General features: G+C 64.3%; 1 protein-coding gene across 1 annotated transcript; it reads right to left on the bottom strand.

Moving 5' to 3' along the window:
• Positions 1 to 676: 676 nt before the first annotated feature.
• Positions 677 to 22,619, bottom strand: GNA11 (G protein subunit alpha 11). The gene is made up of 7 exons (XM_026481023.4): positions 22,457 to 22,619; positions 10,331 to 10,515; positions 8,377 to 8,531; positions 7,747 to 7,875; positions 4,769 to 4,898; positions 4,534 to 4,687; positions 677 to 3,346 (listed from the first exon to the last, which is right to left on the bottom strand). Exons 1-7 carry the CDS (start codon positions 22,590 to 22,592, stop codon positions 3,156 to 3,158), a joined length of 1,080 nt encoding a protein of 359 aa, XP_026336808.1. The 5' UTR covers positions 22,593 to 22,619; the 3' UTR covers positions 677 to 3,155.
• Between the last annotated feature and the right edge of the window lie 279 nt (positions 22,620 to 22,898).

Here is a 22,898-nt window from a genome sequence, read left to right as displayed (position 1 = left end):
GAAGGACCCTGACACCTGCCATGATGTAGACAGACCCTGACACCGGCCACGATGTGCACAGACCCCGAGGACACCGGGCTCAGCGAGATCAGCCAGACCCAGAAAGACACATCCTGCAGGACCCCACTCCCGGGAGGTCCCCAGAGGAGTCCCGTCCACACAGACAGAGAGTGGATGGTGGGAGCCAGGGCTGGGGCAGGGGCTGGGGAGTCCGTGCTTCCTGGGACAGAGTCTCTGTGTGGGGAGATGGAACGTTCTGGAGACGGGGGGGGGGGGGGCTGCAGGACGGGGTGAGCATGCTTAACGCCGTGGAGCTGTGCGCTTAGAAGTGGTTACGACAGTGAGTTTTATGTGTACTTACCATTTTTTAAGAAGGAAAAGAGCCCACGAGAAGATTGCAGAGACAGGCCCAATGCTCCAGCCCGGCAGCCCAGACGAACGAACTGGAAGTCAGGGCTCGGTCAGAGAACCTCGGAGCAGGGGCCCCAGTGCCAAGGCCGGAGCCCAGGGTGGGAGGCACATCCCGGGGCAACTGCGACCGCTGCTCCCGTGAGCTCAGACACTGGCCGGTCACACGGGGGCCAGGCAAGACCCTCCAGAGCGCCAGCACCCTGCACTGCCCACCACCCACCCACCATGGCCAGCAATAGGAAATAAGCCAGAGGGGACCACAGCATTTAGGAACAAAATTTATTCCAATTTAAAACAATTCATTTCAGGAGAAAGATATGAAAAGTCAATTTCCATCAGCTATCTCTGGATTAAGGGGTCAGGGCCCCGACACGTTGAGCGAAGCCCGCCGCCCCACCCGCCCCAACATGGCAGCCTTGGCCCCCGGAGGTTGGCATGGAGCTAATGGGCCTGTCCCCCAGCGCGCACAACAATACATGCATTTCAAATGACAAAAGGTTTAAAAACAGTATTTTTATATAATATTCTTCTTTAAAATAGGTTAAGGTTGAAACCGTCTGAAATCAGGACTGTGTAATATACAAGTATAACCAGAGGTCGGCCGGGGCCAGCGTGCCTCCCGCACCACCACTCGGGGGCGCTGGCACGGGGATGCCTCTCGGGGGGCGGGGGGACCAGGGCCCCGGCAGCGGTTTTGCCTCCGCTGGGAACCTGACACAGTGGGAGGAGGATGGAGTTCCCCAGGGTGGAAAATGAGAAAAACAAACCTCACACAATGGGCGAGTGAGGGGCCCAGACCACCCCAGCCCCAGTGGCACTGGCACAGAGCGGGTCTCCGACCCTCTAGGGCACACAGCAGTGTCCCTGCCCTCTGGTCCTGGGCCCTCGGGGTTCCAGAAGTGCTGGGCGAGGGTGGCGTGGCGCTCCGGCCAGGCTTTGGCTCTGGGGTGCTTGGCACACTGCTCCCTCTGGGAAGAATTAATACTTCGGGTGCCCAGGCCCACATGCTCAGGTCAGCCTCCGAGCCCCAATCCAGTTCCCTTGTGATCTGGGCCCGAAAAAGGCGCTGAGACATCGAGGTGCCCACCCCACGAGGACCCCAAGTTCCCTGGGCAGCCCCCGCCAGCAGCACTGCCTGTCCTGGCACTGAGGGCGCACGCTGGGGGCTATGGCACGCCAAACCCCTGCCCCCCGGGGCAGACACGACACCACGAGGGCCTGTTCTGCTCCCAGAGAGGACTAATCACTAGGAATGTCGCCGCCCCACCCTGAAGGGGCCCCCTGCAGTCGGCCCAAGACCCCTCCTAGCTCCCTCCTCCGACACCAGCAGGCCAGCCCCTGCGTCAGGAGAGCGGAGGGAGCGGGGCCAGGCACACTGGACCAGCATCTGGGTTGATGTCCGAGTTGCTTCTACTGTTTGTCGGCAGCCCAACCAACAGCGGCCACACAGACCGCGACCGGGCCGTGTCCAGATGCAGGGGGTGGGTCCAAGGCATCACTGGCAGCTCATTCCCGCAACGTTGTGCAAATCAAAACAACACAAAAATACCCACAGAAAAACACTGTAGTGCTCAGTCCACATCGGATGAAAACGCCACCCCCCCAAACACAGCCCCCCGCTTGTTCCCACCCTCCAAGCCCCTCGGAAGAAGGGGGCCCAGGCAAGGCGGCCCGTGGCTCTGGCTCAGTGCGTGGCCGTGGCCGTGGCCAGGCCTGGAAGCCACCCGGGGTCGCGGCGCCAGCAGCCGCTGGCTGGCCCTCCATGGCTCTGGGCAAAGTGCGCGTCGTGCTGCGTGTGTGCCTCGGGGGCAGGGGGTCGGGAGCAGAAGTGGGAGAAGCGGGCGGAGGGCTGGCGGAGGCTGCGCCTGGGAACCACCGCGGGCGACTCCCTGCTCTGCCTCTCGGGGACAGACCTGAGAATATTCTGAAAAAGTCCCCACCCCACCCTCACTGTCTCCAAGTTGGTTTCAAAACAGAACAAATCAAAAGTGACTCCCAATCCAAGAGGGCCCTCTCCCGGCTCCTGGGCGCAGCAGGGCACCCTCGGCCCCTCAGGGGTGTCTGGACGGCAGCCTGTGAGGCCCCAGGTGAGCCCCCAGGTCCCGGGGCATCTCCTTGACCAAGGAGCCGGCACACTGGGCTCCTTTCCTCATCAAAAAAAAAAGAAAAAAAAAAGTTAGGCACTTCCCAGGGCGGGTAGCGGGGGGCGCCACCCACCCCCACTTCTTGGAGTCCAGGACGTCAATAACTTAGGGAGCGAGAGAAAGAGAAGTCACAGTCCCAGGGCTTCGGCGGTGAGGGCCAGGAGCCAGGGGAGAGCGGGCCGGCGGGTGGCTCTGTCCCCGCTGAGCGCCGGGGGGGCCGCCGGCCCGGGCGCAGCCTGCAGTGGGGGCGCGGCTCGCATGTCTCCTCTCCGCTGGTCTTGTCTCTTTCTTTTCCTTCTTTTTCTTTTTTTCTTTTTTTTTTTTTTTTAATAGAAAAAAGCGAGCCACGAGTCAAGGCCAGGAAAAGGCGGCCTCGCCACTGACACGGGTGAGAAGGTGCACGAGGTGTATAGAAAGAAAGACGAACGTCCCCTGATAACTGTGAAATAAAAACCATTTGTTAAAAATATGAAAACAAAATCAACTCGTCTGCGGGCAGAGCCGGGTACGCGGGGCGGGCAGAGCCGCGGCGGGCTCGGCACCCGAGGAAGGCCCGCCCGGCGGCTGTCCCTGTTCCCCGGGCGCGGCGGCGGCGGCCGGTCAGACCAGGTTGTACTCCTTTAGGTTGAGCTGGAGGATGGTGTCCTTGACGGCCGCGAACACGAAGCGGATGTTCTCCGTGTCGGTGGCGCACGTGAAGTGCGAGTAGATGATCTTGTCGCTGTCGGGGTTCAGGTCCACGAACATCTTCAGGATGAACTCGCGGGCGGCCTGCGCGTCCCGCTGCGGCCCTGGGGGAGGCGGGGGCAGAAGCGGGTGAGCCAGGCCAGCCTGCACGCGCCCGGCGTGGACGGACACCCTCCCGGCGCGGACAGACAGCCGCTGGGCGCGCACAGACCCCCGCGGTGCACGCACTACACCACGGTGCACAGACAGCCACCCTCCGAGCGCGGACTGGGCACTGGCCAAGCAGAGGCAGCTCTGCCCGACGCCCCCGGCGAAGCCCCGGCTTGACCGCACGGGCCTGGCGCGGAGCTGTGTCTCCCGAGGCAGTAGCGCCGCCAGTGCCGGCCAGCCTCTACCCGGGCCCGGCCCCGGTGTGGCCCTCGGCCTCTCAGCCGGCTGCTGCGCGCGTCGGACACCCCCACCACCTCCGAACTGCACGGAGCTTCCGCCCCTCCCCACGGCTTCCCCCCAACACCCACATCCAAACACGGGCAGGTGTACACGCAGGCGCACACATGCACAGCTGCTGTCCCAGCTGCGCGGTCACGACCATCCGGCCACGGCCATGTCCCTGAGGCTCCGCTACCCGCCAGGACCGAGGCGCTGGGGAGGGGTGGCCAGGCCCGGACAGCCCCGGAGTCCTGCATCACCCCCGTCCTGTGTCCCGGGAGGCAGCTGTGGCTGATGCTCACATGGCAGGGTGCCGAAAAGGGAGCCGGGGATGGTCTGTGCTCAGGGCTGCCTTCTGTCAGAGTGCAGGCAAACTTGGGGAAGGGAAGAGGGTCCTGGGTCACCCCCTCATTCCCAGGGCCTCACTCCTCCCCGCTCAGGCTCTGGGCACACGGGGCCTAGCAGCAGAGTGTCCCTGGGCATCCCTCCTGCGGCTGTGCACTGACCGTGGGAGAGCCCCGCCCAAGAAGACACCCCCCTGGGGACACAAAGACCCTTCTGCTAAGGCTGAGGGGGGCACTGAGGTGGGAGGAACACAAAGCCACCAGAGCTCCCGGACGCTCCCCGGCTCACACTGACCGCGCCACCGGCCTCCATCAGGGCCCGCGTGAAACACCCACCTCACCCCATCCCCAAATCACAGAGACACCGAGGCCCGGAGAGCGTACGGGACGCGCCAGAGGCGCCCGGCCCTCCCGCCAGGATCACAGGGTGCAGAGCGGCAGGGAGCCCAGTCCCGGCTGCGGTGTCACTCCCTGCCGCCCGCGCCCCCCCCCCCGCCCCAGCCGCCGCGCCGGCTCACCGTCGAACTCGGGGAAGTAGTCCACCAGGTGGGAGTGCAAGATCTTGTCCTCCAGCAGGTCCTTCTTGTTGAGGAAGAGGATGACAGAGGAGTTCTGGAACCAGGGGTAGGTGATGATGGTCCGGAAGAGGGCTTTGCTCTCCTCCATGCGGTTCTGCGGGAAGGAAGGCGTGAGGATGGACGCCCCCCCACCCGGGGGCCACGGGGTGGGGAGGGCGTGGAGAGGGGGCCTCACCTCGTTGTCCGACTCCACCAGCACTTGGTCGTATTCACTCAGGGCAACGAGGAACATGATGGACGTCACGTTCTCAAAGCAGTGGATCCACTTCCTCCGCTCTGACCTCTGTCCTCCCACGTCCACCATCCTGCAGGAGACCGGAGCCCCACGGCGGCTCAGCACGGCGGCTCAGCACGGCGGCCCCGCCGAGGAGCCCCTCCCACCAGCACGGCCGGCGCCGCTCGCACGAAGGGCCGTAACTGTGAGAGCCGGTGGAGCCCCCAGGAGAGGCCCTGCCCCCCACACCTGTGAGAGCCTGAGCACCTGCCCCTGACGGAGGAGTCACAGGACTAGGGAATGCCGGCACTCGCGGCGGGGGAGGGGGACCTGAGATCCCGCATCTGGAGGCCCAGCCCCGCCTTGGACAACACGCATGCATGCCCACCACAGCTCTGCCTGCGGAACACAGGACAACAAGATAAACCTAGGACGTCCACACGACGCACACCCCTGGGCCCTGCAGAGGGGCGGCTCACGGAGCCACAAGCGTCCCCGTTGCCAGGAGCAACAGCAAGTCGCCGTTCCCGTCCAGCACAAGAAGCACGAGCAGCATGACGTGCGAACAGCGGGCTCCCGGGCAGGAGGGAGCGGAGGGTGGAAGGGAGCAGCAGGGACGCCGCGTCACACTGGACACAGGACAGGGCTTTGCCGCTGGCTACTGGGCAATCCCCTCAGTTTTCTCTCATGAGGATAAAAGAAAGAGCAGGCAAGCAGAGTGGCCCTCGGGCAGGGGTCCCCGTGGCTGGGTCCTTCACGGGGAGGGGCTGACATCGGCCTTGCCCTGGGCACGGCCACAGAAGCAGGGCCCTGCACCGAGGAGCCTCCAGTGAGTACGGGTGGATGGTGGACGTGCCAGGGTGACACTGAAGGGACAACAGAGTGGTGACAGGAGAGGGTGGTGACGGGCCAAGGGCCCCGTGCGAGGCCGCCAGACCCGCAGCGACAGCTGTGGCCGGTCTGGGGAATGCCGCCGGGGGGGACGGGATCCGCGGCCACAGCCTTTCCGGAGCATGAGGCTCCCCAGTACGCCCCCTGTTCAGGACCAGGCCCACCTCCTCACACTGGGACAGTCGCACCATTACTCAACGCTGTCCCCGCTCTGGTCAGGGGCCAGGCCACAAGCGCAGGGCCAGGGTCCCCAGGCTGCCCCCATGGGTGCCCAGCTAAGGAAGGGGTGGGCTGCCAGAGGAACGGCAGTGGCCGAGGTGGGGGCCCACGACAGAGCAGAGTGTAGACCGGGGAGGGGGCACCAGACAAATACCACCCGAGAGGAGGTGACACACCTGGCCCAAGCTCAGGGAGGGGAAGGGGGGGTAGGCACTCCGGGCAGAGGACCCAGCAGGCACAGGCTGTGCTGTGATCAGGGGGAGGCCAGGAGGTCGCCCCACAATGGGGGCTGGGGGAGCGCTCATCCCAAGCCCCAGCCTGTGCTCCGCAGGCCTCAGCTCTGAATGTAGAGGTTACAGCCCCATCAAGGATCCGATTAAACAAGAAAGAAAACTAAAACCTTGAACCCTCACCAGGAAAACGTGCATCAGACCCATTCAGAGGAGGATGCCTACAGCTTCTGAGGCTCCGGGGAGCCACAAGGGGCTTCTGACAGAGGCCCAGTGGGTGAGAGAGGGTGCGGAGAGCAGGGAGGGGTGAGGGCTGCCGGCACCCCCGGCTCTCTCCTCTGGGGAACCCTGCGGTGGGGCAGGTCTCAGGCCAAAGGGCACCGGGAAGCACACCCAAAGCTCCTCGGGGGATCCCCAGAGCTGGCGCTCCGGGGCCACAGGGCACACGACCACGGCCAGTGACAACCGCCACAGCTGACCACCTCTGTGGGACCCTGGCCCCGGGAGCATCAACTCCTTCCCCGGCGTGAGCCTGCGCAGGAGCGGAGGGCCCTGTGATGGGGGCACTGCAGGCAGCGGGGGGGGCTCACAGGCGGCAGACGGGACCCGCCCCAGCCCGGGCCTTGGGGCTGGGCTGAAACGCTGTCCTCCAAACTCAGTGCACCCGGAACCTGGGGACGCAACCTGACTTGGGAGCAAAGTCGCTGCAGATGTCATCAGTTTAAATGACATCACATTAGACTGGAGTGGCCCTATCCAATCACTAGTGTTTTTACAGGAAGAAGGGGCGTCCGGACACAGACACACGAGGACAGGCCACGTGACCAGGGAGGCGAGGGTGGGGCGAGGGATGCCGAGGATGGCCAACGACCCCCAGGAGCGCGGAGACACGTGGAACGGACTCCCCCTCACGGCCTCCGAGGGAACCAGCCCTGCCCACACCCCACTCCTCGTTTTCTGGCCTCCAGAGCCGGCGGCAAACGCGCCTGTGGTTTCCAGCCGCGCGTCTGTGGTCGTGCGTTGCGGCGGCCCCCGGGGACACGCGCTTGCCCTTGCCTCTCAGCAGCTTCGGCTCTGCCATGGCCTCGCTGAGTGGCGGGGCCTGTGGCCTCAAGGACACATCAAGTCTATTCCAGCCGCACCACCTGCCAGGACTGGGCCCCATTCTGCCCACATGCCAGGAGCCACATGGACCCAAGAGCCAGGTCCCCAGGGCCGCCAGACCTCTCTGCCGCCCCACAGTATACCCGGCTCTGGCCACAACTCCAGACCACCCGCCCCACCGACATGTGCTGGCACCCTCCCTCGTCCACGGAACCGTCAGAGAGGGCCCCCTCCAGGCCGTCCTCTCCAGGCCAGCTCTGGCCAGCTCTGTCTCGGCCACACCACTACCGGGACATGGCTCACTCTGAAACGTGACGTCTATGAGCCTGTCTCCCATCCTGGCTCGGAAGCTCCCCGAGAGCAAAGACTGGGACCCGGTGAACCCGTCGCTGTCCCCGCAGCAGGTGCCTGGGGTGCAAATGGCCCCCAGTGCGGCCCGCAGAGCCCGAGGGGGCCCCAGCACGCCACCGCCCCCAGGCCACCTCAGAACAGCACCTGAAGATGATGTTCTCCAGGTCGAAAGGGTACTCGATGATGCCGGTGGTGGGCACACGGACCCGCAGCACGTCCTGCTGGGTGGGCAGGTAGCCTGAGGTGGCGATGCGGTCCACGTCGGCCAGGTAGCTGCAAAACAGCCAGGACAGGGCTGCTGGGGCCAGCAGGCAAGGGCGGGGGCACAGCCCGGCCACCACGGTCTCCCTAAGCAGCCAGAAGGAGCCCGGCAATGTGCCTCACTGGCAGGGGTGGGACAACCCCGAGTACTCGGGACGAGGCGGACCCAGGGTCAGGCAGAGGCCTCTCATGGGGCAGGGAGCCGCAGAACAGAGGTCAGGCCGGCTCTGGAGGACTCTGTCACAGGGCTGCCTGAGGACGGCCACCGCGGCAGGAGAAAGGGGACTGGCCGGGCGGACAGGCTAGAGGATGACTTCTCCAAATGAATCTTCCCGTGTTAGCACAGGCGCAGATTCCCAGATAATGCGGTACAAGCACTCCGGCCCGCCAGGCTGCCAACAGCGACCCTCTCATGACAGCCCAGCCGTCGCGAGCGGCAAGCCCGCGTTCCCCGCGTTCCCCCACCAGCCCCCCACGGCCTGGCTGCAGCCAGCGGCCGGGCGCCCTACTCACTACTTGGCGGAGTCCGAGAGCTGATATTCCCGCCTCCGGTCGTAGCACTCCTGGATGCCGGGGTCATCCCACAGGGTCTTGATGGCGTGCACGTAGCGGTGCTCGAATGTCGTCACCTTCTCCACATCCACGTCGCGGATCAGGAGCGCGTTGGCCTGCGACGAGGGCAGGGAGAGCCATGGGCTCGGCGGGGGCCTGGCCCACGGGACGCCTGACCGAGTGGGGACCAAGGCCCCACCAAAGCACGAGCACATGCCAGGAAGGAGCGAGAGTGAGCCGCGGGGGCCGTCCCTCAGGGCGAGGTCCCTAAAGCAAAGCCCGAGAACAGCTCCTGGCGCCGGGCCAGCCGTTGGGGCGCAGCTCTGCGGGGGCAGCAGGCGGGACTGGAAGCAACCACGTGTACAAACCAGCAAACGCGTTAAAAGCGACCGAGGGCCGACCCCAAAACAGAACAACAGAGCAACGGAACACACAACACCGTCAGTGGCTCCCCCGCCCCCGTTTTACAGGTGAGGCAACAGAAGTCACCTCAGAAGTCTGTTCGGCCTGCACCCCCTTCCTGGCACACAGCTCCTCAAACCCCAGCAACCTCTGAAGGGAGAGTGCGGGGAGGGGGGGGGGCGCTGGCCAGAGGAACCAGCCGGTGCTCCCCGGGCCTGTCATCTCAGGGCGGTCCAGCCCACACAGCCAGCCACCAGCTGAGGGACTGCAGACGACACACCTGGGCAGAAGCCAAAATGGGGCACGAGGGAGCCCGAGCCCGCACTCTGAAAGCCAGCAGGCTCCTCCTGGGCTGGAGAGCTGCCCCCCACTGGTCCCCCCCCCAACAAACGTGGCTTCCAGCCCTCACCTGCCCGTAGTCTGGGCCTAGAGAAGCAGATACGAGCCCCGGAAAACCCCTGACTATTGATGCGTGAGGACCAGGGATCAGAGGTCGGCTTCGATAAGAGCCCAAAGAACAGTGTTTTCAGCTTTGTGGCCCCCGTCTCTGCCACTGGAGCAAAAGCCATCAAGGATGATACACGAACGCGCAGGCGTCACGTGTACCAACAGAACCGTATTTACAGAAACGGGACACAACGGGCAACTGCTGTTCTGGATGCGGATGGACATCTATGGTCCAAACAGCAAACCAGCTAGACTTGTGGTCTGGATGCTGGAGAGGGCCTCGGCCGAGCAGGTCACGCAAACCCAGACCCAGAGCACAAGAGGCTCCAGCAGGCCCCCCAACCCAACACCAGGCCCTGTTGGGGGTCCCTGGTCATCTGTGAACCAGGAATAGAGGGAGGAAGGTGCCAGTCGGAGACGTACCAGCAATCCGGCTGACTGACCTTCTTAAGCCTCAAAACAAATGGATTCACTTAAACCACACTGCATAATTACGGACTCCCGTGCCTCACGTCGGCCCAGGGCAACCTTCTGGGGTTGAATGAGAAACCCCCAAAAACAGATCTACAAAAGCAGGGCCAAGGGAGGGCCAGTGAGAGCCCACTGGCGTGTGGCTGGGGGGAACGCTGCGGAGAGGGCGGGCTGGCAGCTGCTCCCAAGGGCAGACCTCAAGCTGCCCTGGGAACCGCCGTCGCCCGGGAACACAGCCCGGGGACGTGACCACAGGTGCGCACGGCAACCTGCACGCGAATGTCACCGCAGCAGCGGGAGGAGCCGCACAGTGGAAACGACCCGCGTCCATCAGTGGGTGAGCGACACACGCAGCGCGTCCACCCACACACGGGAGTGTCACTCGGCCATCAGGTGGTGAACACGTGGAAGCAACGCTCGGCCGCGAGCAGGAGCGAGGCGCCCACCCGCGCTGCCCGGGGCCGGACCCCGAGCCCCCGACGCCCAGGGAGGGAACCGGACACAGAAGGCCCCGCAGCGTGGGAGTCCACGTGCGTGACGCGGCCAGCCCGGGCTGGTCCACGGGCGGGGAGGGGCTCACGGGGGCGGGGCTCACCTTGTTCTGCTCGTACTTGTACAGGATCTTGAGGGTCTCCATGGCGCGGATCATGGCCTGCATGGCGGTGAAGATGTTCTGGTAGACGAGCTTGGTGAAGCCCCGCTTGTCCTCCTCCGAGTAGCCCGCGCCGTGGATGATCCGCATCTGCTTGATGAACGTGCTCTTGCCGCTCTCGCCCGTGCCTGCGCAGGGGTGCCGCCGTCAGAGCCCGGCAGCCGGCCCCACGGGGGTGGGACCCGCCGGGCCAGCGGGCGGCCCCTCTGGGAGGGCCGTCCCCCGTTTTAGCTTGGTCGTGCCCCCAAGCACACAGCCTTCTACACAATGGGAAACCGAGGCTCGGGGGGGGGGGGGCGTCTGCCGGGCACCTGGCACCGAGGTGTGAAGCCGGCGGGTGCCCCACACGTCCCGCCTGGTCACGGCACGCGCTCCATACCCCAGAGGCTGCAGCGAGGCACAGGGCCGTGTGTCTCCGCCAGGCACCGCGGCCTCCCTGACCCGTCGGGCTGACCGGCTACTGCCCCTCTGGGCCGCTCTCGGCGCGCCCCCCACAGCGCCAGCCCTTAGGACCTGCCCACACCCACCGTGGACAAGTCCAATTTGACAACATCGCCATGGACCCCCAACCACGCTCCCCTTCCAGGGGCCCCACCAGCGTCAACCTTACTTGGGGGCGAGAGTTTAGTATCTGCACAGAAGCCAGGGCAGCCTAAGGACGGAATCCATCCCCACAATGGTCCCCAAAAGCTCCTTCCCCCTTAGCCGTGAACTCATAAACCCACCTGGCATCATGCAGCCTGCTGAGCACTCTGAGCTCACAGAGTGACCACGGCACCTGGACGAGTCCGAGCCCCGTGGCCCACGCCCACACACAGGAACCCAGCTCCCCCCCCCCCCCCCCGACCAGGTGTCTGCTCCCTTCACCCCGCCCACTGCCCTGGCGCACACATCAGACCATCCTGTCTCCCATCCCTTGCGCAGGCGTGAGGGGATGTGGGGCTCACCAGGCTCTTCCAGGCAGCATGCTGCCCCTACCTCGGTCGCAAGGGATCAGAAGGATCAGCAAGTCAGCGGGAAAGCCATCCGGAGAGGGGCCACAGGGCCACCACGCCCTCATCCCAGCTCCGCAGGAGAGGGTGAGCAGCCGTCTGCTCCGCTCCAGCTCCAGCCCCGGCACCACCCCGCCCAGGGTGCCCTCCTGCGCCGGCCTCTCCCCACCCCGGTCCAGGGGCCAAGCGGCGAGCCTGTCCCCTCAGCAGGCTCACCCCACACACAGTGACGGCAACTGTAGGGTGCTTCATGCCCACAAACCTCGGCCGCGTCCCCTCCGAAGTGGGAAGACGGACCCCCTTGCAGCGAGCGCAGGCTGGACCGGGGGTGTCACTTCCAACACCAGCAGCTCGCTCCACACTGTCTGGCACCGCCGGGGGCGGGGACAGCCGCCAAGCCGCAAGGACGCGCGGGCAGCTCTGGGGAGAGGGCCCGGCAGGAAGTGGCTCCTCCAGCCGCAGCAGACACGTGCTCTGCAACCTCCTGGGGAAGCCGGAGCCCGGACCGCCCAGACTCCTGACCCTCAGAGCGCGAGCGTCCGTCGCATGAGGCTAAGCTGTGGAGTGCTGTGACCACCCAGCACGAGAGAACTGCCCACGTCTAAGAGCGCACTGCCTCCAACGGCTGCCGGATGAGCCCTCGCTCGCAGGCTGAAGGCCCAGCGCCTCCTCCCGGGGGGCTCAGAAACCCCCCACCTCGCCCCACCTGCTGCTCTAGGCTTCTTTCCACCCCTCTGTCTCTGAGTCAGCACCGAGTCTGCCCACGTCCACGCACTGGCCTGAGCGGGGTCCCCTATGCAGATGCCGCCCGCTCATACACCCGGGGCGCGGCCTGCGCTCCAGAAGGCCCCTGCGCCCTGCGGGTGGGCAGCCCCCCCTGCCCCCAGAACTGTGACTGCGGCCCGAGCGGGAGCCCCTCTGCAGGCGTCTGCTGCTGGCCTCCTCCACAGACCGGGGCCTCCGCACGTGTCCACACCGTCCTGCAGCCTGGAGGCCCTCGGCCAGCATCCGAGTCACTGAGCACACTCGGGGAGACCCAAGCCACAGAAGCCTTGGCTACAGTGCCCGCACCTTTCTGGTACTTCTACCAACTGCCTCGGATCCCTCCCGGAATAAATAAAATGACTCTGGGTCCATCATCAAGAAAGGTAATTACCTTCACGCCATCCCCCGTCCGTCCTATCTCAAACAACTCACCTCTGCTATAAAAGTGACACGAGGCCACCTGTTCACTCCGGCCAACACTCCCCGAGAGTTCCAGGGGCAGGAAGGAGTGGGAGGGGCATGCCCATGGCCACAGTATCCCCAGAGGGATCCACGCTGCTCCCTCACCACGCGCTGCAGGGCGGGGGCATGCACGCTAGGAACGTGATCTCTAATGCGATTTCCTCTTGACCCGGGTCTGTCCCCCTCGGCGCTGCGGACACCAGGCACAGTCATTCTTTGGGGAGGGGGGACGTCCCAGCCCAGGACACCAGGAGCACCACCAGTGCGACAACCACAGACGTCCCCAGATACCGCCCTGGGGCCTCTGGGAGGCAGGGGGCCCTGAGTGAGAACCCCTGTTTCTGACAAAACGTGTTTACAGAGGGCAAACTGCCCTGCCGGTCCGTCTGGAAGAGTCCCTCACAGGCAGCTGAAGAGTGCACACCTGAGAGCCAAACCCTGAGATGCAGCCCCCACCCCAGCCCGAGGGGGAGACGGGGCAAGTCCCACGCTGAGGCCACTGCGGCACACGCAGGGACTACCACCTGGGAAAAGCAGGCCACAGCTCTGCCACCGGGTGTGGGGGAGAGCCACCGAAGAGTCTGAGACGGCGAGCACGCCAGGTGCGAAAGGGACCGGCCTCACGCCGGCTTTTCAGAAACGGACTCAGGAGCGCCCGGCTGGCGCAGTCAGTTAAGTTCGACTCTCGGTTTTAGCTCAGGTCGTGACCTCGGGGTTGGGGGACTGAGCCCTGTGTCGGGCTCCGTGCTCAGTGCAGAGTCAGCATGGGATTCTGTCTCCCTTTTCCTCTGCCCTCAAGTGCTCGAGTGTGCGTGCGTGTGCTCTCACTCTCAAATAAATAAACCTTTTCTAAAAATGTAAAAATGAAGGCAAAAGAGAGAATCAGCCCCCACTGGAGCGCTCCAGAGGCAGCACAGACCTGCTGAGGGGTCACTCACACGCCCACACGTGCGCGCGCACACACACGCACATACCTGCTAGCGTGCACGCCCCCACGCAATGCACACATGCGTGTGCACACGTTCACACGCACATGCATGATCACAGGCACGCCCACACGTGCATACATACATGCACACGCACACACATGCTCGCGTGTACACACTCACATGCATACACACCCACATGCACGCCCGAGTACACACATACATGCACACACATGCTCACGTGCACACGTATGCTCACATACACACACATGCATGCTCACGTGCACACCCACACATGCACACGTGCAAACACAAGCTCATACATGTGTGCACACCCTCCCACACACGTACAGGCAGCTGTGTCAGTCAGCAACACCCTGCTGTGGGCCCCAGGAGGGGATGGGAGGTGTGGGGGGCATGTCTGTGAAGGGGCCCTCAATGCTGTGCCAGAGAGCACACTCACATTTGGCAAGAAGCCGGGCCAAGGGAGAACAGGGGGTGTCCAGGGCACTCCCCTTTTAAAACCGAAGCCTGAAATGCGGGATCAGCCCCTGGAGATGTCAGGGGGTCCTGGACAAGGGGAGCGGCTAAGGTCACACGGGTCCCTACCAAACCCCGCTGTCTAGTCTGCAAACGCTCCCACACGGCACACTAGCCACAGCAAAACCACGGCCACGGCCGACCTCCAGAAGAACCAAAACGCACAGAAAGAAGGCATGACAACGTGAGGTGACGGATGTGCTAACTGACCTAATTGTGGCAATCATTTCAAAGTGTATACATGTATCAAATCATCAGGTCGTACCCCTGAAACTTACACGGTATTAATGTCAATCAAATGTCAACAAAGCCGAGAGGAAAAGGAAGCTAGAGGGAACACCACAGCACACTGTCTTGGTCCGCCTGGGAAGCGGGGCGATCACTGACCCGGCCCGGGGCAGCCACCACTTCGCCAGGAAGGACAGAGAAAGGAGGTGTGAAGGTGGTGGGTGCAGGGAGGTGAGGCCCTCGGAGGAAAGCAGTGCATGTCCAACGTCGTGTATGCTCCGGGCCAACGTCAAGTGAGCAGGGAGCCCGCAAGGCCAGGTGCAGCGGCGCGGTGGGCAGGCGCCAGCAGGGCCCTCTGCCCCGGCACAGGCCAGGCCCACTGCCCGTGAGGCACTGGGCCACCACGACTGGGAGGGAGGGAAGGATGGAGGCAGAGGGACCGGGCTCAGGGCAAGGCTGAGCTAGCCAGAGCAACCCAGGTTAGTTTTCCAGATGCCCTGTTTCCTGGGCCAACTGAGCCACTGCCCTATCTGTCGCCTGCGAGCTGGGACTCGGGCCTGTTGCACGATCCCTGGCCCCAGAACCGCCAAGCACTTGACCCAATGTCCACCTGCCCAGAAGTGTCTCGGGGGCAAGGCCTGCCTGGACCTCATGGCTGGGCCCCTCTGCCACCAGCTGCTCCCCCGGCCCCTGTGCCCTGGCCGACGCCCCAGGTCCTGGTCAGCCCTGCACTCTTTGCCTCCCTCAGGGCTCTCTCCTGCTAACCCGCCCGGGGTCTTGGCCCTCAGTCTCCAGCCTCCGGCTCAACCTGCCCAACCCTCAGTCAGGCTCCAGATCTGGTCACATGTGCCCTTCTGGCTCAAAAACCTTCAGTGGCTGCCCAGCACAGAGAAAATCGAGGCTCCACCTCAAGCCAAAGTGTGTGACACTCCCAAGACTGAGCCTCACTCTGTGCCCTTGAGCTGTTGACAGCACCCGCCTCGCCCCCAACCACGCCGCTGCAGCTGCCCTGGACCCACGAGCTCCCAAGTCACTCGCTGCAGCAGACACCAACGTCCACTCCAACACCCGCGCGTAACTTCCGGAGCAGCGTTCCCGGAGCCCGAGAAGTGGCATCGGCCCAGATGTCCTTCAGGTCCAGGCAGATGGTCACAATGGCCCAGCCGTACGGCGGAGTGCTACTCACCACCGAAAAGGAGCCCCCATGGACACATGCGACAGCCGGACGGGGTCTGGGGGACTCTGCCACGTGGGAAACTGCACTCCACGTCCCACACGGCACGGTGCCACTGACATGATGGCACGGAGGACACACTGCTGGGTGCCAGGGGTGGGGGGGGCATGGAGAGAAGGGTGACAGGAGGGTCCCTGTGGTGGGGGGACTCAAGCATCAGGACAAGCAATGAAATCACAGCACCTCCCCAGAAGGAACCGTGCAGCTCCAGGTCCCGGCTGTGGGCTCCCCTAATGTGCCTGCTGCTTGTCGTTTCAAGGAGACATCCATGGGCCCCCGTGCCACCATTAAATGTAAGCCACCAAGCAGGCACCCACCCCCCAGCACAAGTGAGGCCTCCTGCATAGAAACTCAAGTTCACGGCTTCCAAGAAGTACCCCCAGCACCCCGATGGCCTATCTGTTCTTTCTCCAGAGGACACCACCCCAGCCACTCCCCTGTGAGGTCTGCTCTTCCCTGTGTGTCTGCACACTGGGCTGGGGCTCTGCTCGCAGCCCCCTGCCCCTGGCCCCGTAGGCAAGGGTGCCTTACAGAAGACACCGCACGAGTGTTTTATGAATGAAGAGAATGAACTCGGCCCCAATCCAACAGGCTGGCTCCGTCAAGCATCCCCCATGGGTCCTCCGCTTCCCTGTGCTGGGTAGGGGACTCAATGGGTAGCTACTCCAAGAACGGGGAGCCCATGGGGTCAGATGGGGCACGGCATGAGCTGGGAGCCTGTGGATGCCCTCTGGGCGCACGCTGACACGTCACCCTCAGGAGGGCCGAGTCTGACCTATGCCCAGCAAACTAGCTGAAGAAGAAGGAGGAAAGCAGAAACCCGAGTGGGAAGAGAACTCACTGTCCCAAGGGGCTGAGATCTAGGAGGGGGGGCCAGGGAGAAAGAAGTCTGAGCCCCAGCTCCAGGTGAGCAGGGAAGGGACTCCAGACTCGAAGGGCCGAGGCCTCCAGGGCAGGGAGGATGGGGCTGGTCCTCATCTCCCTGAGACTCAAGGTAGGCCACTGAATCCTGGACCCCAGGGGCAGGCAGCCAAGCTGCCCATGACTACGGGGTATGGGCAGTGAAGTGAGGAACCGCCAGGACCACAGGGAGACAGATGAGAGAACCCCTGGGACCTGGGACTCCCAGAAACCCAACAGGGACCTCGAGCTGTGTGGAAAGGTCTGAGATCACAGATGGGACACTGACCTCTACCCAAGGGGACAGAGAAAATGGAAAAGGCTCAAGCAGCTGAGGACGGAGGTTACACGCTCCTCTCCCTTCACACGCCTCTATTCACTCGTTCATTTGGTGACACCTTTGAGGTGTGAGAACTGAGACCCAGAGAGGGTCAGTGGCTTCACTGATGTCTCACAGCCAGCGACAACCGACGGGGCCAGCAGGCCTCGGTGCGTGAGTGGGGTGCTCCTCCGTCAGTGGCAGGGCCCCCAGAGAGAGCAAAGGCACCCGTGGGTACCCGCACGGAGAAGGGAGGGGAGCTGGACACTCTGGCCAAGCCAGCGGGGCCTCTCGGTACAGATCCTAGGCACCCCTCAGCTGGGCCAGGATGCCTACTGTACCCCGAGGCCCAAAGGTGGGACTGGTTGTCTCTGCTGATTTCGGTGGGTGTCCTTCATTCAACACGTGTCTTCTGAGCCCCCACTCTGGTCCCCAGTAAGCTGAGTCTTACTGTAGCCCTTCCTGGGGTACTGACAGTCAGGACACTGTGAGCCCCCGGTCGGGCCCAGCCCCCCATCCACCCCGGCTGGGGACTGGGAACAGAGCCCGCCCCCACAGCTCACTGACGCTCCACGGAGGCACAGGTGAGGGGACGGATGGCAAGACCGCAGAGCTGGAGAGGCCTTCAGGAGCCCCGCCTGCCTCCCGCTGACACTCTTGCCCTGAAGGCCTCCGTGAGCAGCCTGACCCGGCAGCTCCCGGCAGCTCCGTTCCTCCCTACACGAAGCCCCGACCACGGCCCCGAGGCAAGCCGGCGCGAGGGCAGTGCCTACCGGACACGCCGGGGTGTTCACACCGTGCCCACTGCACACAGCACCACCCAGCTGCGAGCAACCAGAAACGGCGAGAAAAGGCGTCAAGACTCCCTCATCTCTGAGGACTAAGCTCAAGACAGGACGCCCTGCTCAGGAGCGGAGGGGACTGCCAACCAGGGTGGACAGTGCAGTCGGACACAGACGATCCTGGTGGTGCCCCCGCCCCATCTGACCCTCGCAATCATCCTAGAAGGTCGCCGTGATTATCTCCGTGTCCCGGGAGTCAGACAGGAACAGAAACCCCACTCCAGCACTTTCTGGTTCGGTCCTGGTGGGGACGTGCACCTCCCAGGGCTGTCGCAGCGGCTTTCACAAGGGACTGTCATAAGCAGTGACAGGACAAAACGGCTCCCTCTGCCCGCTGAACGCCCGCCGTGCACCACGGGCCTCCGTGGGTTCATCACACTTAACCCTATGACCATGCTTCGGGCCCAGGGCCGCCACCCCTCAGGACGGACGAGGAAGCAAGGATGGGAGACATGGCCTCGCTCCAGAGCGAGTGACCCCCAGTTCCCAGCTGGCTCCACGGGGAGCCCTCAAAGTCAGCCCCCCATGCCCACTTGCAGGAGGGCCTCGCGAGGAAGGCCACTGTGAGCTGTCGTCCCCCGGAGTCCCTGTCTGCTCACATCAGAGCAGAGTGCCACACGCTAGGTGGCGAGAGTGCCCGAGCAGGGGTCGAGTGTCCAGACGGGCTGTGGCCACCCGAAGTTGGGGCAGCGACGGTGCCAAGTCACTCTCACCCCACTTCCCTGGGGGACCTGAGCGGGAACAAGCAGGAGACTGCACGGCGGGCGAGTGGCTGCAACACGGGACGACGACTAGCCAGATGTGCTCCAGAGCACAGAGCCGGTGGCCGCCCAGGACGACAGAGGCCCCCAAGCACAGGTACCATAAACGCCTCCGAGCGGGCACACAAACTCCCCAAACCGGCAAGCCTGAGGGCTGGGATCCCGGTTCTGTGAGCGGCCCACGGCCCGCCCCCAGAGGAGCCTGCATGCCGGCGCTTCCCGGCCTGGGGAGTGCCCCTCATCTCCCCAGCTGTCGTGGGCCCCAGGCAAGCCAGCCACTGGGGCTGGCTGTCCTCAGTTAACAGGCCCCGCTGCCCGCCGGGACGGCAGCAGCAGGGAGGGCAGCAGAGACCGACTGCTCCTCCCGACGGCTGCCCGACTGCTGTCCGGCTCTGTCCACCCCACCCACTCGGGGCTGAACTTTGCACCCAGCGCCATCTGGGACAGAGAGGGACAAACACGCCCCTCACCCCTCCTCCCCGAGTTCTCCTGGAAGCTCCCCTGGAAGCTCCGCCTGGCTTCGCCGCACGCCGCTCCAAACACCCAGGGCCACCGGCAGCGATGCCTGCCGCCGCGCGCTCCCAGCGCTGCACAGAGCAGGGCTCCACCACAAAAACACGAAAGCGAAACCTTCTGTGGTTTAATATCTAAGACAGAACACTTCCTCACGTCCCACCGCAGCCACCAGCCCACCAGTGTCCAGGGCACGCAGGGAGGGAGCAGAGCCGGGACGCACTGCGGTCATCTGTGCGAACGCGAGTTCAGAGGCTGGCCTCGCAGCCCCGGCGCCAGGACACACCTGGAGGCTGAGCTCGGAGGGCCCCACGCTAGCTGACCTCCATCAGGCCCCACGGTGAGGGGGAGAGAGAGCCGTGCCCGGGCACTGGCGTCCTCTGGGTCCATGCAGGGAAACTGAGGCATGGGGCGGTCTCAGAGCAATTCTGGCCTCCTATAGCTCTTCCAGGCACTGTGCCCAAAGAAAGCGGGCCGTTCGGGCAAAAAAAATTTAATTTAAATTGAAGGGGCATAAGGCAAATCCTGGGGTAAGTCACAGTCCTACCACAGCCCTGCGGTAACCCAGGGGTGCACAAGAGGCTCCCCAAGGGTGCTTCCTGCTCTCCCAGGCGGCAGGGGATGCAGCCTGACAACTCCGCCAGGAGCCAGTGGCCAAGCTCCACTCCGTGCCTCAAAGCACTGGGAGGCGCGCCCTTCCCACCAGGGCCGCCACACCCCATGCCAGATTCCGGGCCTTTTCACTGCCCTTTGGGGGCCGGCGCAGCCGACAGGAAGCCTGTGGAACTGACCGCCCTGCTTTATTTAGAAATCCCAGAGCCGCGGCGGCTCTGCCGGGCCAGCACGCTGCACCTCCAGTAACCAAGGTTCCCATGGAAGACCTCAGTTCTCAAACAGGAAACCTGCCCTAAGGAACAGACAAGGGGCCTCCTCGGGGGTTTTCTACCAAGTGACAGAAACACGACAAAAGGACTTGCCCAGTAGAGGTCCCGGGAGGCAGAAGCCATCCGGGCCTGCCTGGGACCCCGCCCCAAGAGCTCCTAAATGGCTTTGCAGCCCCCCCCCCCGCCCCCGACCTCAGGGTTCTCATCCATAAAATGGGAGAATGACGGTGAGCCCTCAGGACTACAGATCCCGGAGCCGGCAGGGCACATTTGCTGCACGGCCGTGCCCTCTGCTCCCGCTCCCGAAAATGTGAACAAGACCTCGGCCTGGAACAGCAGCACCCAGAGCTGAACGCCTGCCTTCTTCACACTCACGCGCGGTGCGTGCTGCATGCACACACGCACACGGCTTTGCACGCACAAAGTACCCACTTCGTAAGCATTCACGAAACATCTGACAAGGCATGGACGCTGACTACACCCCAGCTCTACGACACACATTTGATACCGCGCACTACCACGGGGCACCGGAGGGGGGGCGATTCTGTCTCCAGGGCACACCAGGCAGTGTCTGGGGGTGTCTTTGGATGTCATACTGGGGGTGCTCCTGGCATCCAGGGGGTCGGGCCAGGGATGCTGCTCAGCTCCCACCCCAGCATGGGGCCCAAACCCCCACCAGCATTCACAGCTGTCTTCCTGCCACGGAACTCCACTTTGGACCTGCAAGCTCACTTCTTCCTCATTTTCCTCTCTGCCCCCCACACCTAGAACTGAACAACCCCCTGAAACGGTCCATGATTCCCCATAGTGCAGGCCGGCAGGGGGAAGGCTGGGTGTCTCTCTAGGGTCACAGGGCAGCGGCGGTGGTGTGGGACCGTAGACAAGCACTGTGCTGTTGGCACCCCCACCCACAGGCAGGCACCAGACACTCTGGGCAGGTGGCCCTGCTGGGTCTCCCAATCCAGGGAGACTGGAGACCCACACCAAGGCCGCAAAAGCGTGACCTGCTGACCTGCCTCTCTGAACCGCAGGTCAGTCCAAACCTTGGGTGCTCAGGATGAGTGGCGGGGGCACCTGGAGGCTCATGCAGCCCCCAGGCCAAGACCATCTGGCAATATTGTTAACACGCCAATAACTTCTAAAGTCCCCCTCCCGTAATAAAGTCTGCGTCACACTGCAAAACCAGCCCGTGCCACGTTGTCCCCCCAGAGCCCCCAGAGCCCACTACAAGTCTCCTCCAAACCTGAAGCTTACTCTCTGCCTGTCTTCTCTGCAAAGTTGGCCTATTTTATAGAGTTTAAGTAAATTGGAACACATCTGTAAAAAAAAAACAAAAACCAAAACAAAAATAGGGAAGGTATTTCATCAAACGGAGGGCCCAGCAGGGCCACTGCGGGCAAGAGAAGCAATGCATTCCCGCCAAGACCTGCGGCCTCCCACAGGGCCACCAACACAGCTCGTTCACCTGCACACTCCGCTCCTCCAAGCCCTCCGCCACCCTTCCAGCGCACCCCTCTGTGACAGCGCCTCCTCCCACCCTGGGCCCATCCAAGCTACCTCTGAGGGCGTGTAAGCATTTCCAACCTTCCCTGCAGTGCGGGAATGAAGCAGAGCTCTGGAGAAGGGCAGGGCAAGGGTTTCTGTTTTGTAAACGACCTTCCTGCCTTTGGCGGTAGAGTCCTTCAACAGCCCTCCTCTGGGTGACAGCACTTTGCCAACAGCTGGGCCAATGTGCTCCCTACAACAGGTGTGCCCTGGGGAGATGGAGACCCGGACCCTGGCGACTAGGACAGGAATCTTCTCCAGGAGAGGGAGGACCCGGGAGAGCGGCTCCCACCAAGATGGAAGGAAAGGGTTTGGGGAAGGGTGGTGAGCTGGCCAGCTCTGAGGACCCTCGAAGGCTCCTGCAGGGGCCCCCCCGCCCTGGCCTCCGCCTAAAACAGGAACCCGGACGGAAGGAAAGGCTGTCTTCTCCCGCAAGAGGTGTCTACCCCATTCGGGAGGGAAACAGTTTTCCCACAGAGGGAATGGGGTGCTAAAGGGGGACAGACCCTGCATGCAGGAACAGGGCTCCACCTGCTGGGAAGCACCAAGACAAGATCTAGGGAGGTGAGGGGCACAGCTTGTGGACTGCAACCCAGAGGTCTGGCCCTGGACAGATGCTGGGGCAGGGAGGGGGGTACAGCCGGCAGGGCAGAGACAAAAGGCCAGCCCTGTATGGGCAAGGGGCTCCCCGGCTGAGAAGTGGCACAGGGCCGACCCTCCAGGATTCTGGGGCACCCCCCCCCCACCCCGGACAGTAGAGGCAGGGGCTGCCCCTGAAGGAGCCGCGGGCCTGATCTGGACAAGAAAGGCAGAGCTGACCGCACAATGACCTGAACACCTGATGTGCACAGCAGAAGCAGGGGCTGACCCTGGAGAACCCCGGAAGCCCCATATGGCCAGCGCAGGCACGGCTGACCCTGGAGGAACCTAGGGCCTGATCTGGACCGCACAAGCAAGGCTGACCACCCCCCCAGGAGCTGTGACTGGCGGTGGGCAGCACAGGCGGGGGCCCGCCCCGCAGGAGCCTGGGGCGTGCTGCGGACAGCAAGGGCAGGGATCGGCACGGGCCGCGGGCAGCAAGGCAGGGTCGGCCCCACCCGGCCCGCGCCGACACCCGCTGCTGGCCCGCGGGACCCCAGCAGGCCCGGCCCCACTCACCGAGCAGCAGCAGCTTCAGCTCGCGCCGGGCGTCGCGCTTGTCCCGCCGCAGCTGCTTCTCGATCTCGGCGTTGATCCGCTTGGACTCCTTCACCTCATCGCTGAGGCAGCACGCCATCATGGACTCCAGAGTCATCGTCCCGGCCCCGGCCGCCCGCCGGCCGCCCCCGCCGCCGCCGCCCCCCGGCCCGGCCCTGGCCCGGAGCCGCCCCGGCCGCGCCCGCCTGGCCCTCGGCGTTCGGCCCCCGGGCCGGCCGGTCCACCTCGGCCGCCTGCGAGCGCCGGTCCCCGCTCGGCCGCGCACTCCCGCCCAGCCGCCCCGCGCCCGCGCCGCCGCCGCCGCCGCCGCCGCCAACCGCAGCCGCCGCGACCAAGCGACAGCGGTGCACAACCTAACCCGCGCCGGGACAGCGCCGACGGGCGGGCGGCGCGGCCAATGGGA

Source organism: Ursus arctos, unplaced genomic scaffold (assembly GCF_023065955.2).
Source record: "Ursus arctos isolate Adak ecotype North America unplaced genomic scaffold, UrsArc2.0 scaffold_14, whole genome shotgun sequence".
NCBI lineage: Eukaryota > Metazoa > Chordata > Mammalia > Carnivora > Ursidae > Ursus > Ursus arctos.
This window is presented reverse-complemented; position numbering and strand designations above follow the sequence as displayed.

Bases quoted from the DNA above. Each gene is read 5' to 3' on its own strand.
- GNA11 (XM_026481023.4), bottom strand. From the start codon at position 22,592: ATGACTCTGGAGTCCATGATGGCGTGCTGCCTCAGCGATGAGGTGAAG. The intron at 4,688-4,768 runs GTGAGGCCCCCT...TCCTTCCCGCAG, and splicing joins TGGTGGAGTCGGACAACGAG to AACCGCATGGAGGAGAGCAA. The intron at 3,347-4,533 runs GTGAGCCGGCGC...CGCCTCCCCCAG, and splicing joins CTACTTCCCCGAGTTCGACG to GGCCGCAGCGGGACGCGCAG.